The sequence below is a fragment of the Ornithorhynchus anatinus genome, chromosome 17 (genome assembly GCF_004115215.2).
Source record: "Ornithorhynchus anatinus isolate Pmale09 chromosome 17, mOrnAna1.pri.v4, whole genome shotgun sequence".
Lineage (NCBI taxonomy): Eukaryota > Metazoa > Chordata > Mammalia > Monotremata > Ornithorhynchidae > Ornithorhynchus > Ornithorhynchus anatinus.
The window spans coordinates 25203704-25221934 of record NC_041744.1 but is presented as its reverse complement, the minus strand read 5'-3'; the positions used below and the strand labels follow the sequence as shown (position 1 = coordinate 25221934).

The following is an 18231-nucleotide window of genomic DNA, read 5'->3' as shown; positions in this document are numbered from 1 at the left end:
TTCTAATCTTGCAGAGATAACATTGGAATTGTGAACAACTGAGATTTCTGTGCTGTAGGATATATTTTGGGGTTGTAACAAAGGAATAGTGGAGTTTGAACAATGGGGGAGAGATGAAAAGGCACAACAGCTCCCAGACAGTGCTACTTCTGCCCTACCACCACCACCCTGCACTATGCATATTTGCTTAAAATTGAACTCCTTACACCATGCTTATAGTATATGCAAAAAGCTTACGTAGGAGAAAAGACTAATTTCTTGTCTCATAAACAAAATAAAGGGGCTAGAGGAGATGGAGGATGACCACTCATACCACTCACACTCAGTGAAAAAAATCAATGTGTGCAGATGAATAGGAGGAAATTCTCCACCCGCCTCTCCACCCCCCTTTCTCAATTGGACACAGCTAATCCCTGTGACCTTTTGGGAAGCTGAAGGCATAAGATGACCCCAGTAATCAAATGCACAATTAGAATGAGAAGAGCAAAACCGTGACTATGGTTAGAAAAGGCAGACAATGAAAGGAGCGACGAGAAAATTTGTCCCTTTGGCAGCCCAGTGAATGCAGCCAGAGCGACGCCAGCATTTGCTGCAGCCCGAACACAGACTCTTTTGCTCTAGAGAGTATTCCAGGGCATGGCTGGGAATCAGATGACCAAATCTTTCTGGGTACATGGTATTGGCTCTTCGAGTCTCACTCTGAGGGATTTCTCTGTGGAATGAAAAGAGGAGTCGAGTTGAGGCCAATTTGAGGAGCCCATCCAGACAATGTATTTTTTAAAAATCTGAGTTCAAAAAGCAAATGGTGATCATGAAATAGTGAAAATATAATAGCCATTCCCCTCCAATAAGAAAGAGAATGAACTCATTCTAGTCCTTGCTAGACACGTGTATTTCACAAAACAGCCCTCGAGTAGCCCAGGTAATCGGTTTTACAGAGTCCAAGGTTTAAAGGAGAACACAATTCCCAGTTGTTTTTCTGTGTGGGTGGAAATTTATAAGGCAGCTCATTCACTGTGCCTTGGGATTCTTTATTTTCCTTGGCCTTAGATGGAAAATGATCTGAGGGTGCAAAGGAGTGAATTGATAAAGTCTTCAATCATTTTCATTATTTATGAAATAATTCTTTTAAAGGTTACTTATTTCATGTAAGTATAAAGATAATTCTGCTTTCCAGATGGTAATTCTGCCTGTCATCGACTTGGATATTAGATGTTTTATCTTCTGAGGGAAGTGGGTAGGGTGGGTGGAATTTTATCATTGTCTTGGAAAAAAGATATTTAATTCTCATCATAACTAATGCATGTGAATTGTCTGGAATTAGTGAGACAGGGCATGGAGCAGACCACACACTCATCTTGACTGCTAGCGATCCCCCTCCATTGATCACATACACCCTTGATGACTTACACACATACTTGCAGAAACGTAGACATATCCTTTCCATTCCTCAGAGACACCGTATCTGATACCCCACCCACATCCCCACCCACATCCCAGCCTTTGACCCTTCTCCACCACTCCCCCTCAAAATATTGCCTGGAGTTTAGCTGACACCCTCTCACTGCCTCAGAGCAGCAGCAGTTGGGACAGCTAACAATAGATGTATATTTGTGTTGCTGCTTCAGCAGCTGCTGCCATTGCAGCCCGCTTCCTATAGTTCCCTACCCCCTGGAAGCCCAGGAAAAAGTGGAACTGTGAATCAAGAGACCAACTCAGCAGCTATCACCACCATCATCTTGCTTGCCTAAAAGCTGGAGGCATTGACAGGAAAGAGTGGTTTCTATTCTTTTCTGCTCCTGCTTCACTTACTCCATTACTTCCTGAGCTTCCATTGAGAGCAGTAACTGGGGTAGTGCCTTCTCACTTGCTCCAGCAGTGGCTGTGCCCTTTCTTGTTAGACTCACTAGAGATCTTTGCTGCACAGAATCGGATCAGGCGTGAGTAAGGCGAGTGACTCCAGTAACAGACTCTGCCTCCATCACAACCATGAGTCATGGCTGGAGCCTTATCATCCCCGTGTGTTGCACACCAGGGCAGACCCAGGGAGATGGCAGTCCCTTTCAATTCTCAAGTAGGAGGAATCCTAAGAATTAAAAAGCCTGGGTTCTTGACTGAATCAGTGCCAAGACCGACTGGAGACTCATGCACTCAGTTCTCTGATAATGCTGGGGTTACACTGCTGACCAACACAGGTTTTAAGGAAAACTTGCTTTCACTTATGAGCTGTATGTGCATGCCCCCTAACTCCCTGCCGGTGTTCCAGCCAAAATGGGGAGTAAAAGCACATCAATTGATAATATTTTTTGAACACTTATTATGTGCTGTGAAATAACCACTTGGGAAAAGACAGTACAGTAGAGTTGGTAGACAAGTTCCCTTGCTCCCAAGGAGCTTACAATCTATAGGGGGAGACAGACATTAAAGTAAATTACCAAAAAGGGAAATAGAGTATAGGATATGTACAGAAGTGCTATGGAGCTGGGGTGGGTGTGGAAGTGCATAAGGGTATCTGGTCAACTGCCTAGATGGCCCAGAGGGAAGTTCAGATAGGGGAAATGAAGGCCTAACCAGAGAAGGTGTCTTGGAGTGGATGTGATTTTAGGAGGAGTTTTGAGAGTGGTGGACTGTCAGATATGAAGGGGGAGAGAGTTTCAGTCCAAGGAAAGACATGGGCAAGGGGTTATGTTATGAAAGAAATGGTTGTACAAGATATTATTATCCACTCCCAGGTTTTCCATCTTTAAAATAAGAACAATGTTATTGCTGTATTTGAGGGGAACATATGACCCCCTTTTCTCCCCTATTGGTATGTTTCCTCATTTGGGGTGAGGAGAGAGTTACTAAGAGGAATTCTTACATTTCTGCTATCCCTTCTCAACTGGCCATGTGATTCAATGGTGTCTGCAGCTGGGTTGCACATGGCCCAGAATCCTCAGTGGTTGAATGTGCTTCCTTTAAGCGATGGGCGACTTGAAAGAATTGTGCCCAAGGCTGTCTTTGCTGTATTTCAGAGAGCTGAGAGGATTCTGTGCACCAGAGGTTTCCTGTAATGTTTGCAGAGCATTTTGGGCCCGGAGGGGGGCGGGGGGGGGGGGGGGGGTGGTTACTGTGTTTCTCAGAAGCCCAACTGGGGTTAGAGCACTTCTTCCTCCTAGCTGTCCTGCCCTGAGGCAGGTATGGTGTGGCTACCTCCCAGGGAGGATTGGAGAAGGGCTGCAGCTAAACTGCATGGCTTCAAGAGAGGTTTAACTACACCTTCTTAATCATAGCCTGAAGAATTAGGTTGACCAGCATTACCTACTGCCTCACTTGAATATTTTTTGTTGAGAGGACTTTGAGTGCCTCAAAGAAAAGCTCTATGTAAATTCCCGCATTAATATTATCTCATTGATATGCTTTAGAGTGTGGGGCCTAAATGTTTATGCAGTTAGGGCAGCTGGGGCCCCCACCTGTTAACTAACTTCAAGCACCACTTCATTAGCCTGAGTAGCTGTTACCTTATGCTTTGACTGGAAGGAAAGGGAACAGTAGCAGATGCCAAGCACCATAAAGAAAAGCCTGTTGAATAGCAGAGCAAAAGGGGTGGACAGAACAACAAAGAAGTCAACAGACGGGGGAGAGCCACAAGTAATGGGGAAGTAGTAGGAAATGAACTACCACTGAGCTCTCTAATAGTCCATGAATAAAGGAAATCCTTGCATATTCAGTTGCCCTGAAAAGATGACAGTTTTCCCAATTTTTTAAAATGTTTGATTTAATTGAAGTTTTTAGGAAGAGTATTTTAGGTGAGAGCAGATATCTGGGGGTTTATGATTTCCTTTCCACAAATAGCATCTCTCTTCAGTACAGATTGCTTGGTTAAGTGATACTGAAAACATTACCATCTATAATTTGTGTTAGTAATCATATAACTCTTAGAAAAAGTCAACAAGGGACAAACACATTATTATGGTCTGAAATCATATTTGAAAATGAATTTAAGGATACCAAATTGCAAGTGTTTTTTCCAGGAAAAATGAAAAACAATTTTTAAAGTAGTGTGCACATTAGCAAAATTTTCACATCTACACATGAAGTGAGTTGAACTGAAATTATTATTTTTTTAAATTTCCTCTTGTGTCTATTCTCATGGAGCAGGTTATCATCATGGATATTCCAAGCCTTAATTTCATTGGTAGATTTAATTTTTAAACCATTGGGTCATTTGTGCTACAGTTACTGTGATGTTTATATAGAAAGAGAACTGTTTTATATGTTTATGTAAATTTCATTTTCAGAGAGATTCTTCATCTTAGATTTTGGTATTTTTGTTTCTTTTCAGTATGGTTTAGAAATAACACAGTTTTGCAAAATGTGAAGAGTTTGTCATAGTTTGTGATTGTGGTAAACCCATGAGGCTTCTAGTGATGGTGCTATTTGATTTTGGAACCTAATCCATCTTCCCCCATTATTCACAAACATTTACCGTTGCTTTCCCAACATTTCATTAGATATCTCTCAGAGAACTAATTGCTGAATCCTAATTACATTGCTAATGAAATGGTTTTGTTACCCATAAAGGGTGATAGCAGAAATCTTGTAAAGGAATTGTACTCCTTTCTCATTTCTCTCTATGCTCACATGGTCTAACTTTTCAGGTAGCCATTATTTTTGCCTCCTGACTACTTGCATTATGCTTTCCCAAGTGGTCAGTGTAGTGTTCTGCCCACAGTAGCACTCAGTAAATACTGTTGATTGATTTGTTCCTCTTTTTGACCCCATCATTTCAAACATCCTTGCAGATGTCAGTCTTGCCCTTACTCTCGTCCTCTTACTCTGCAGGAAAGGTCTATGAAGAAAGGTGAGTTTATCTAATTACTCAGCTAATGGAAAGAATTATGAATTCCAGCTTTTGGCATAGTGGACAGAGCACGGGCTTGGGAGTCAGAAAGTCATGAGTTCTAATTCCAGCTCCGCCACTTGTCTGCTGTGTGACCCTAGGCAAGTCACTTCACTTCTCTGTGCATCAGTTACCTCATCTGTAAAATAGGGAATAAGACTGTGAGCCCTATGTGGGACAGGGACTGTATCCAACCCTATTTGCTTGAATCTACCCCACTGCTTAGTACAGTGCCTGACACATAGCACTTCACAAATACCACAATAGACTAAATGTCATGAGGTGGACTGATCCTGTTAGATTTTTCATCATTGACCTAGTATGGGCAACTAACCAAGTACTCCTCTAGCCCATTCCCTAACTTATACAAGAATAAAGAGACATGTGTAAAATAGTTTATAACTTTATAACTCTTAAATTATTTTACTGTGGGATTTTCAGTTGTTTGGCCCCTATATCAGGCAGGCAACTCACAACAAAGTTGTGTCCCACATAATTCCTGTAAATTCAGGGTATTTGATAACATTTTCTGTTATTTAAAATATAATATTCATGCTTTTTTATTTTCTTCAGAGCTTCAGGAGTTCATATCTCCCAGGATCTTCAGAACATATTTATGATATTAGCAGTGAAAGAGTCTCGTTTCCTAGCTTAAATACTTTTCATATCTATAGCAAAAGATAGGCAAAAATTTTTGCTCATAAAATTTACCTTTGGGATATTGATTCCAGGAAGGACAGCCACATGAATTATGTCTGATCTTGGCCCAAAACTCACAGTGAGCTGTTCCTGGGCTGTTTTTCAGAAACAAAGTTCTGATTGTGATGCAAGGAACTCAGTAAATTTTATGTGTCATGTGAAAATCATAGAGTTTTGGGAAACTTACTGTTGCACATTAATGCAACACTCGATGGACATAATATAATACTGATTCAATTGTTATTTCTCCAAATGTGCTGTCCTTCTCAAGATATTTACTTAATGCCCCAATAAATACTGCCTGGTCTCATATGGTCTAGATGAAATTATCTTGGAAGATACCCTGTTTCTTAGCTGTGTGTTTGACTCTTATGCCAGTTTTTCAAAAGAGCGCACTATATTATACACCCCACAGAAGATGATTGTTTTTTTTCATTTCTCAAGTCTTAATTTGAGTAAATTGGAGTTTCCCAATTATTTCTCCTGCTCTTTACCTTTCTGCTTTAATTAGGTCTTCACCTTCCTTCTCCATTTTAAGTGTAAAAATCCTATAAGGCAGATTGACATTGTCTAAAAAAAAAATCAAAATCATAAGTATTTAGGTCCTTAGATTTTTTTAAAATCACAAAGATTTAGAAAATTAAAATGAGTTATTTTAAAGGAATCCAAAATAGCATTTACATGTGGGGAAAAAATAAGAAAAGCTAAGAGTAAATGTAGCCATCAAAATTTCTTGGTGTCTGTGAAATCAACTGAAGTCAAATGAGTGCTTCATTTAATGAGTTCCATCATATACAGTGAACAGTACCTTAGCAACAGATGATTGCATTGCAGGTTAGTCAAGATTAAACTTTTACATTATTTTTTTGTACATAAACCTGGTTTTGTGCTTAATTTTGTACTTTCTGTCTAGGTTTCTAATTAAATGTGGTTGGGACTCCATTTAGAGTGTCTTCTCACTTCATTCCTCTTGATTAGTAGGAAAGAATCAATGTAAATTGATCCAATTTGTAGAACACAATTCTCATATTGATAGTAGTTTATATTCATTTGCTTTGCCCTAATCTTTTATTAATGGTTATCTTCAAAATGTCAATTAAAGCTTTTGCTCACTTTGCAGACCTGGTTTCCAAACACTTATACAAATCATCAAAGAAATTAAACACAACTACAGAGAGCAACTTAAATATACGAATAAGGCAATTAGTTCTTCTCCAGAGAAATTCCCTCAAGATATCAAAATTTTAGTCAGAAAATAACTTTAGGAATAATGATTTATAAGGTAAACACTAATATGCAATGTATCTACTAAGGCACAGATACTTTAGTAAAGAATAAAGATGTAAAGTGGCATGGCTCAGTGGAAAGAGCACGGGCTTTGGAGTCAGAGGTCATGAGTTTGAATCCCAGCTCTGCCACTTGTCAGCTGTGTGACTGTGGGCAAGTTACTTCACTTCTCTGTGCCTCAGTTCCCTCATCTGTAAAATGGGGATGAAGACTGTGAGCCCCACGTGGGACAACTTGATTCCCTTGTGTCTACCCCAGCACTTAGAACAGTGCTCTGCACATAGTAAGCGCTTAACAAATACCAATTATTATTAAAGTGTAAGTACATTTAGATTTGATATAATGCCCAGAGTTTCCAGTGGCACAGAAATCCATGAAACAGAAAATCTCTCTGTGGTTAGGAGTTGCCTGAGTTAGTTCTGAACCCATTATTACCTACTGTGCTCCTGGAGGTGAATTCAGGAGATGTGAAAGAGAGTGGTTCAGTCAAGTGGCACTGCCCCCTTCAAGGTCCAACCCCTCTTCCATTTCCCTACACCCCCCTTCTAATCTTTCTAATCAGTTTCACTTTCAATCAATCAGTGAATCAGTGATATTTATTGAGTACTTTGAGCAGGGCACTGTAATAAGTGCTTGGGAAAGTACAATAGAGTTGGTAGACACATTCCCTGTCCCCACAGAGTTTACAGTCTAAAGGAGGAAGTTACATGTCATCAATTTCATATCCCCACCTAACAACCCGGAGGTTGTGGGTTCTAATCCCGGCTCTGCTACTTGTCAGCTGAGTGACTTTGGGCGAATCACTTAGTTTCTCTATACCTCAGTTACCTCATCTGTAAAATGGGGATTAAGACTGTGAGCACCACATGGGACAACCTCATTACCATGTATCTAACCCAGCACTTAGAACATAGTATGTTCTATTACTTCTATTATAGTATGTTCTATGTGCTTGGCACATAGTAATTGCTTAGGGGAAGCAGCGTGGCTCAGTGGAAAGAGCCTGGGCTTCGGAGTCAGAGGTCATGGGTTTGACTCCCGGCTCTGCCACTTGGCAGCTGTGTGACTGTGGGCAAGTCACTTCACTCCTCTGTTCCTCAGTTCCCTCATCTGTAAAATGGGGATTAACTGTGAGCCTCACGTGGGACAACCTGATTACCCTGTGTCTACCCTAGCGCTTAGAACAGTGCTCTGCACATAGTAAGTGCATAACAAAAACCAACAATTATTAACAAATACCATCATTATTATTGTATCTTCTCCTTGCACTGTGCACAAGGGAGGGAAATGTTTGTTTTTTTGTTGTTTGTGTGGCTTTTGGCTTGGGGGGAGGGGTGCGGTATTAAGCATTTAATACAGTCAGGTGCCTGTATTAATGTTGTAGTAGATACAAGCTACTCAGGTTGGACACAGTACAAGTCCCACACCAGGCTCACAGTTTTAATTTTACAGATGAGGTAACTGAGGCATGGAGAAGTTAAGGGCCTGAACCAAGGTAATGCAGCACAGACAAGTGGTAGAGGAGAAGCAGCGTGGCTCAGTGGAAAGAGCCTGGGCTTTGGAGTCAGAGGTCATGGGTTCTACTCCCGGCTCTGCTACTTGGCAGCTGTGTGACTGTGGGCAAGTCACTTAAATTCTCTGTGCTTCAGTTACCTCATCTGTAAAATGGGGATTAACTGTGAACCCCACGTGGGACAACCTGATTCCCCTGTGTCTACCCCAGCGCTTAGAACAGTGCTCGGCACATAGTAAGCGCTTAACAAATATCAACATTATTAAAAATAAACATTCACTACAGTGAATACAGTAAGGTATATATTGACTGAATGAATGACTTTATTTTCTTACAAAGAATTTCTAATTAGCTGATGTTTTGCATGTTATATCTACCCATCCTCACTGGCTTGTCTGTGAAGGGCTTCCCGTTAGAGTGTCATTAATTGGTGGAGAAATATTTGCAAAGGCTTGCCATGGGTTGGGCGGATGGAAAGTGGGAAAGAGAATGTACCTGCGCCTTACTTCAAGTGCATGATGTTAAATAGCATCTGTATTATTATTATCCTTATTATTATTGTTATAAGGATAATTATATTATTATTATAATGATAATCGTGATATTTGTTATGTGCATTCTATTTGCCAAAGCTCTCTACTAAATGCTGGAGTAGATACAAGTTAATTAGTTTGGACACAACACCTGTTTTATATGGGATTTACAGTCTAAGTAGGAAAGAGAATAGGGACTGAATCCCCATTTTACAGATGAAGAAACTGAGGCAGAGAAAAATCAATCATATTTATTAAGTGCTTACTATGTGTAGATAGAAGTTAAGTAACTCACCCAAGGTCACATAGGCAAATGGCAGGGTTGGGATTAGAACCCTAGATTAGATTAGATTCCCCAGGTTAAATTCAATTAAAACAGTGCCTGGCCCATTGTAAATTCTTAACAAATACCATAAAAAAAAAAGCAGAAACCCACGTCCCTGTGAGGCCTATGCTCTTTCTCACACAGTTTTTCAGGTAGTTCTCAAAGAGTTGTTTAAGTAGGAAGGCCTAGGTTAGGAAGTGAGTGGACTGACCATTGCCTTCTGGCAGCAGTGTTGCCACTGCCTCGCAACAGTCAACATAACAGCTACAAGTGTGCTCTCCTCTGACACCTTCTTAATACCTGAAGCCTGATAGCATTGAAAGGGAGCAGAGCAGACAGGACTACAGACTACATCCTCCTGACCAGGAAATCAAGGGACTTTACTGTCCATCCAGCTCCCCAGGACCTCTAACAAATCCAACATTATATGTGTGTTTGTGTGTGTATTTGTGTGTATACATATGTATACATTGCACACACCTAAATATAGTAAATAGGAAGCAAGACAAGGTAGGCATTCATCTCCATGATAATAGTAATTGTCATGTTTGTAAGTGCTTACTATGTGCCAGATACTGTACTAAGCACTGGGATAGATACAAGGTTGTCAGGTCAGCCATAGTCCCTGCCTCACATAGGGCTCATGGTCTTAATCCCCATTTTACAGATGAGGAAACTGAGGCACAGGGACATGAAGTGACTTGCCCAAGCACACACCAAGGTCACAAGGGAAAATACCATTGATTTTAGTATACACAGTCCCTGTCCTAGAGAAATTAGGTGAAATTCATCCTGACAAAGCCACTGAAGTGAAGCTCTTTAAATTACTTTAGCATCCCATCACATTTTAGCCTCCCTATTTCTCCTCAGTCCTCTGTGGAAGTTACATTTTTCTCATCCCAGACACAAAGTGTAAGAGAAAAGTGATTAATACAATGAGGTGATTCTGGGGAGAAGAAAAAATGTCACGTCAAGTTATTTTTGCAACCTGTGTATGAAGGGGCCTATTGAAAGCCTGTCAACAATCACGACATTCTGGATGGCATTTTTTATCAAGGGCCTGAGTGTTGAACATCAACATAAACTGTAACAAGTGTGGCTTAGAGTGACTGAAAGTCGTGTTTCTTTACATTCTCTCTGTTCTGCTGCGAAGTGGTTATCCACTAGAGATGGAGATTCACTTGACCGAGATAAAGTGATGTATAGGAACTTCAAAAAAGAAATCATCAATCCCAAGTAAACCCTTTCCTGCATTCAAATGAGCATCTGCTATTTGTCTTTTAAAATCAAGCTCGATCATCTGGCTTCAGATGAGTCATCTGCATGAGCAGAAATACTTTACTTGGGGAATATAAAGAAAGAGCATTAGCTGTAAATACAGAGAAATAGCCCACTTCATTCACTTATTGATGCAATTTCAAATGCTGACCTAATCCACCCTTGCTTACAGATAAACTAACAATCTGGAGGGGCTGGATTGGCCAGTCTCTCTGCACTGTCACTTTCAGAGAAGATTTTAAGGATAAAGATATCAGCCATTACTCAGACAGCGAAGAAGAATGGGAAATGACCACATTACCCTATTGTGTCTGCCCAGAACGCAGTACCAAATTTCTTCTCTTTTTTTTGATTTTATCCCCAACATCAAGTTAATTATATGACATTCTGGGGCGCGGGACTGGAGCCAGAGCCATTGACTATCCCGGTCCACAATGTGGATTTATGGGAGGGATTGGATTTTCTATCAAAGATTTCATGATCTTATTACTTAGAAGGCTCTTGCTGTAGTTGGAGGTTTCCAAGTGTACTTAACTAACAGAGGGGTGTAGTCCTTTTTCTTTTAGGACTCAAAATTAATCACCCTTAAGGTGCTCTTATGGCACCGTTACCTAGTTGTAGTCTGTGATGTTCAGAACTATCAGAATTTTGTTTTTGGGTTTTTTTGTTTTTATTTTTTCCAAGAAGGATCAGATTTCATTTGGACTGTTTAAACTAAATGAAAAGCAAAAGAATGCTGCAACTTTTTGAGAGTGTATTTTCAACATGATATTTTACCTATTGAGCTTCTTGTTTCGATCTTGTATGTCTATTATTAATCAAATGTGTGAAATATAGAGTTATACGTTGCTATTTGTTTATAAAGGCATATAGACATATTTATGTATACGCACGTAAGACCACTTCTGTAGCTAGTAATATTCGTGTCACTAATTAGGCGCAATTTATTACCTATACATTAAGGTTTGTTCCTCAGTTATCATCAGCCTGTTTACTGAAATTTTAGATTAGTCTTCTTCAACTTTCAAGCTAAGTTTCTTTAGAAAAAAGATGGAAGTCATCTGGAATTTTGATTTCCCACACAAAGGGAGGTATCTGTTTGCTTATTGTCGCTTAGCAATCTAGAAATTCAAGATCGCTCTGCCTTAGCTTTCAGTGCAATACATTTTGTCCATCTCTTATGAGGATAAACTGCTGCCATCCCAAAGATGTGATCCTGCTCTTTACTTTCCCTCTCCTTAAGAAGGAATGGTACTTTTATTAACACTCCCCCAGATTTGACATGTTACTGTTTGACCCCACTCCCCACACTCTCCCCGCCTGCAGAGAAGTAGAATCCCCTGAGTCCGTAATTGCTGGGAGATGAAGCGATGATGGGGAGTGATCACAGTCAATAGCTTTGATTAACAATAAGGTAGAAAATTAGCAATGCTAGCATTCAACTCCCCTGCCTTCTCCTCCCCATATGCTCCTCACAGCTTGCACTAGCTACTTCGCACAGTGCAGTCAGAGCACTTCAGAAGCTTTGAAGTACCAGCAAAGGTGCAGTAAAGAAGAATATTAGGGAGCTAAAGAGAGCAAACTGAAGGGGAAAATAAGAATTGTATACAATGGCACTGAATATTTTCCAGAAGTTAATACAGCGCAGACAGGGCAAGAGTGGAGTGTGCTGTGTGTTGTCCCTGTGTGTCTTTCTGTCATATGTGGATTTACTTGTGTCTGGATATGTTGTGATCGAAATGGCAACTACTGTTACTACTGTGACCCCATCAGCAGCTTTGGTGTTGTTTCCGACAGACTCTGACGACCTAGAGAGGGGGAATGACAACGGGACACCACTTCCCACCTCTGATAACGATGACAATTCGCTGGGCTATACAGGTAGAGTGTCTCTTTCCAAAATCCTAATAACCTAATTACTCTTCCAACATTATTTTCTTCTTCAGCCATCTACCACCTGTGCAAAACGCTTTAACCATCCTAGCTACCAGTCATGAATAGTAGCAGGCTTTTTTATTCCACCTCATTTCGTAGAATTCATGCTTTGGCTGGAAATAAGGTTGTTGATCTAAGCTCTTTAGAAATGCACATAACTATTCACACATTTTTTTTCAGCCTAGAAAAAAGGTCTATGCCTTTATGCTACCAGTACAATGACGTGGATTAAGTGACTTCAGGAATTGCAGCAAAAGTTTTTTCAGAGTAATTTCTCAATATCCGATGTTTTGACAGTTAATGTCAACTGTTTTGCTGTTGCTTTTGTTTTTATAGGAACAAGATATTTTCTGTGTTGAAACCACACCACACTTAGAAAGGAACACTCATATTAGTATTGATCTTTGTAAAATGTTGTAGTCTGTAAGTAAAAGCATGACCACAGGGTCCCTATTTACTTGGTTACTTTACTTGACTTTATTTTTACTCATGTATGTAGCATATTTTCACATGTATGTTGTGAAGCAAATGAATTAGTTAGTGTATTATAATTACTTTATCAACTGATTATCTCAAAAACAACCCAAAAGTGACATATAGATTTTTGAGCTCTTTTTTGATGTACTTTGAGAAAAGCTAAAGAAAATAAAGTGCAGTATTTGATTATAAGAACTACTTGTCAGGTGATTTAGAGAGGGACAAAAATGCAGTATTTCATTTGGTCACTTAAAAGTCTGACTCATAATAGTAACATTTTGGTCTGTTACCAGTAATGAGAAGTACTTTTATCTGTGAAAATACCTTTTTACCCTTGTCATTTCTGCATACTAATATACTTGGCCTCCATAGATTAGGAATAAAATGATAACTGAAAAAATATTGATATTACTACTATTCCTATAACTGGATATATAATGATAAATACTAGTAGACCTCTGGGGAATAAAAGGCTAATTTATCAGAATAGACATATTCTTATTCCCTTCACAAAAACCCTGGTCCAAAACTCACCTTTGCCCATCTTTTTCACTTTAGCATTTCAGTTCTTGTTGAATGCTATTGAAAATGGCTTCTTATTTACACCTATTTAGGAAACCATACAAGCTTTTCTTTTTCAGTGGCAAAGCCCCTCATCTTTTCTCATGCTTTCATCTCTTTCATGCTGATATGCACAGACACCAAGAGACAGGGCTTAGAAATTCTTTAATATGCCTGAAAGTTCAGTATCCTGTTACGTTCAAGTGATAACTGAACATTGTTATATGTACGGCTGAGTCATTATTGGTGCCTACAAACATCCCCAACTAATCAGAATTTCCATTGCTGCTGACATAGACTTCTTTGTGCTAAATAAATAGATGATGTGCTAAATAATGATAGAATTTAGTCACACTCAGAATGCTCACTGGTCTTCCCTAAGAAGTTGGCTTACAAATTATTGATAGAAAAACTATATCATATAGGATTACTGAATGAAAACAACCCAGATAATATTTTTCAGTGCCCCAAATTTTCATTTTTGATTTATTCATGGCCATTTCTCATTTTTCCCCCAGAAAATTTGTTTCAGCATTTGGTTTAAAGAGAGACTCAATCAGTTGTCAATTTTGTTAGTTTTACAGATTGAAGATGAGGATAAGCCATTCTGAGACATTGAAGCTGTAGATTATCCTCTGTACCCCACAGAATCACCCATTTCACACATTGAGACTTTATACCCCTTCTTGATCTGGGGGCCAGTAGTAATCATTGAGGAGTCCTTAAGCATAGGATGTTGATTTAATTTAAATTTCCACCTTTCCCATTACCTAGTTATTCAAAGGCTGATTATTTTCATTTTGAAAGATCTATGCTCCTAGTGTCCCTCCTCTCTCTTCTTCATCCTGCATTTTTGTCATTGCTACTTATTGAAAGGCCATCATAGCTGGGCAGACAAGTAAAAGAGAATGGAAAACAAATGAGTTGATTTGCAAGCTGTTAGAAGCTCTGATAATAATTTGAGAGTTGTGTGAAAGGGGCTGTTAGAATTTAGTGAATAAGATGCCTGAATTTTTGGTGGAATTTCACTTAACCTCTCCTCATCTCCCACTAGGTCAGGCTGCATATTTTGGAATGCAGCTTACTGAGGGAAGGATTCTTAGAATAATAAAGTAAAAATGCATGCTTACCTTCAGAGCTACCTTAAAGCCTATTTAAAATGGGATTACTTGTATATTGCACCAAGAGAATCTTTGGTGCTCAAACTTCAATAATTCAATGACCTAGAGCATATTTACTGCAACAATCAGTTGCACCTCTCAAATGAGTTATCCATAGGTCAATGCTATTTGAAATCTGAGTAAAAAAGAATTATAAAGGTTATACTGAAGGTTTCTTATTCACGAAACATTAGCTCATAATGACCTATATTTTATTTTATAATTTACTCTACATACATTATTTCTCTTCAAAAGCAGACACTTGTTTTCCTTAGTGTGTCTGTGTTTTCTTGTTTTGTTTGAATTGAATAGCACTTCATATGTTCCAAAAGAGAAAAGAAAAAAAAAAAAGAACTTGCCAAAGAAGATGCTTTATTACCGAAGAACAAATGGCATTCCTTCATGGGACAGTCTAAACAGCTCCCAAAGGAGCCAGATGAATTTCACCAGTTTGCCAAAAATGAAATTCTTATCTACTAGGTCGATTTTCAGTTTGAACATTGAAAGCGCATAATTCTCACTGCAAGCAAGTTGCTCCTTGTGACATCTGCTCTTGAATACAAACCAGTTGGGACTATCACTATGAGATTGATTTGTCCAATCACTTTGTGGATTTAGTATCAAAAACACTGGATTTTCATCAATTAGAAGTAAGATAGACAGATTAACTAGTTTAGACAAATTGAATACGCCAGTTTATTTTGCACTAAAAGCTCAATTCACAATGTGGACACACAGGGTTGTGGATGTTGTTTTCTATTTTTTAGTATTAGACCAAGAAACTATATATTGAATCTTCTTCACGCCTACGTCTAGAAATACTGTATATCTACATGGCATTAAAAAGTGTCAGTGAATTTCTCATCTGATGGATAACTGCAAAGCAGTTTCTAAACTGGAATTACTCTGTGTTACTGAGGTGTGCTGGTACATCATAAGAAAACAAGTAACATGCTTCTGGTTTAACCAACTATGCCATAAATATTGGCGATTATTTAACAGTTCACAGTATGCAGCTTGTGTTGCAAAAACTAGTATGATGGCCTTTCAGATCAACACTTTATAGATCAGAAACCCATTTCAGATAGCTTCAGTCTGGATTGGTCAATGGGCTGTTCTAAAAAGGAACTTTTTAAAGAAGCATTCTTTATAGATTTCCTATATTTTGAGATATGAAATAAATCCACACTCAAAGGACTTGCAGCCTAACTCAGACATATGTGATATCGGTTAAATCAACACAGTGGAACTTAAATCCATTTGTAGATATAGATTGAAAGTTTTTATACAAGAAATGTGTTAGGAGGAGAAGAGAAGTCTCTTGGCATGTGAATATATCAAATGGTTTACCATGTGGAATTTTATAAGTAGATTTGTTTAAAGATTCAATCTCTTTTATCCTAAAAGAGACTCAAATAATTAAGAGTAATGTTCTCATCCTTTTTCTCAGTGCCCACCTACCTCCAGCTCAAAGTCTTGTAAATTAGTTTTCAGTGCACTTAAAAGCATTTGGTTTGGCAAAGGCAGATATCTCTTTCTCTTTCACTCTGGCATCGAGAGTTTCACCATCATTGGCATTGTCGATATTTGCCATCTCCGTCAGAATTATCCCTAGTCCCTGCTTTGCACAGAGCACTCACTTGTTCCCCAAAAATTAGAAATTAAGAATAAAACATAATCCCATCTCTAAAGTAGCTAAAAACTGGGGCTGGGGGGTGGGGGTGGGGAGAGAGAACAAACAGAAAGCTAAGAAGTACAAGTGGCAAGGTCTTAACATTTAGTAGAAGAAATAATTAAAAACTCAACATGAGATTTTTATACAAATGCATCTACTTACAGAGAGATGGGTAGCTGGAGTATTTGGTGTAGTGAGGGTAGAGGGAAATAAATCTTGGAAGGCTTCCTCTAGGAGGTGGGGTATAGAGGAGATTTGATGTGGGGATTGGGGAAGCAGTGGCTTAAGGGAAGTAACCCTAAGATGTGAAATTAGAGCTATGACAATTTCCAAAATTCCCTCAATTGAGTATTTGGAACAAGTTAAAACTCTTTACCATGGATTTCATGACTCTCCGGAAACTGGTTTCTCTCCTTCTTCCCAATCCGTCACTTAATCAGTGGTACTTATTTTAGCATTTACTGATCGCAGAGCCCACAATCCTCTGAGACTTCAGGACCAAGAACCTTAGCCGAGGAACTGATTATAGTGCTCGTGGCTTTGTGATGCCACACGTGGTCTCTTCTACTTCTTTTTTTAATGGTATATTTTAAGCGCTTACTTTGTGCCAAGCACTGTTCTAAGCACTGGGACAGACACAAGGCAGTTGAGTTGGACACAGTTCATGTTCCCTATGGGGCTCACAGTATTAAATCCCCATTTTTACAGATGAGGTAACTGAAACTCAGAGAAGTTATGTCACTTCTCCACAGTCACATAGCAGACAAGTGGTGGAGCCAGGGTTAGAACCCGGATCCTCTGATTCCCAGACTTGTGCTTTATCCATGACACCATGCTGCTTCAGCCCTGTTGCAGCTGGGACAGGAATGTAGCAAGCAGATAGGTGTGATGCAGCACACTGAAAAATGCTTCTGGGATCTTGGACCATGGTAGCCAGTCAGGACCAGAACTAGTATCCAGGTCTCCTGGTTCTTAGAGCAGTACTTTTCCCACTGATCCATCAACAGCGCTTCTATGATGATCGCATAAAGGGAAAAGAATCTCTCTTCTGCAAGGCAAAGAACATCTAGTATATTAAATAGGAATGCTTTGAAGTTGATGGAGGGTGGGTGGGGAGGAAGGGGGAATGATCATTAGCATTTTTCCTGCCCTGAAAATAGCCCTCTATTTCTCTTGAATTCCATTTTATGCAAAGTAAGATGTAGAGAATGCTCAATTGACTATCTATGTTCCTTAGGAAGGACAATCAGACAGAATTTTTGTTTAATGTGGGTTTGTAAATGTAATATAGTATTTAGAAAATGAGTTCACTACAAGTTATTCTACTCCAAATACCTGTTTGTGGTGGATGACTCTTCTATGTCCTGAATGTAGCTTTCCAAAATAGACATCAGGGTCTCAGACCTGGACCTCCACACTGACATTTTCTGAGCACTAATGAGTCTTTTAAATCTTTCTGTTTCTTCTTTTAATCTTTCCTTTTCTTCTTTTGATCTTTCCTTTTCTTGGTATTTGCAACTACAAGAATGTCCTTTATTTTTCACTGGGTACATATTTGGAAAAAAAAGGCAGACTCTATGTAAATGAACCCATTTATGAACCCAGTTATGCATAGTAAGGAGAGGGTGATGTTTGAGACCCAAATTGAAAATAAAGTCTATGTCAGTGTAAAATGAAGTGCTGAAAAGAGAGACATGTTTATACAAAATGGAAATAAGTCCTTTTATTGTAAGGAATTGTGAGGATTGAGTTCTTATATTGAAAATAGTAAGAAGGAAAGGATTTATTTAACAGGAAATTTTTAACTAGTCATTTAAATGGGAAATATTGCTGCCCTACAGCACATATCTATTACCAGTGTTTAGTCAAGTGTTGAATAGAATTATAGAAATCCTAAATTAACATA

The 18231-nt window shown here is 39.0% G+C and overlaps 1 protein-coding gene across 6 annotated transcripts in view; it reads left to right on the top strand.

Annotated features, from left to right (window-relative positions):
• The window catches only part of ROBO1 (roundabout guidance receptor 1), a 797263-nt gene that overhangs the window by 368850 nt on the left and 410182 nt on the right, over positions 1-18231 (top strand). For all 6 annotated transcript variants that reach the window (XM_039914411.1, XM_039914413.1, XM_039914415.1 and 3 more), the window contains exon 3: positions 12315-12398. In XM_039914411.1, coding sequence (XP_039770345.1) covers positions 12315-12398 — 84 coding nt within the window. The remainder of the gene's footprint in view (positions 1-12314; positions 12399-18231) is intronic.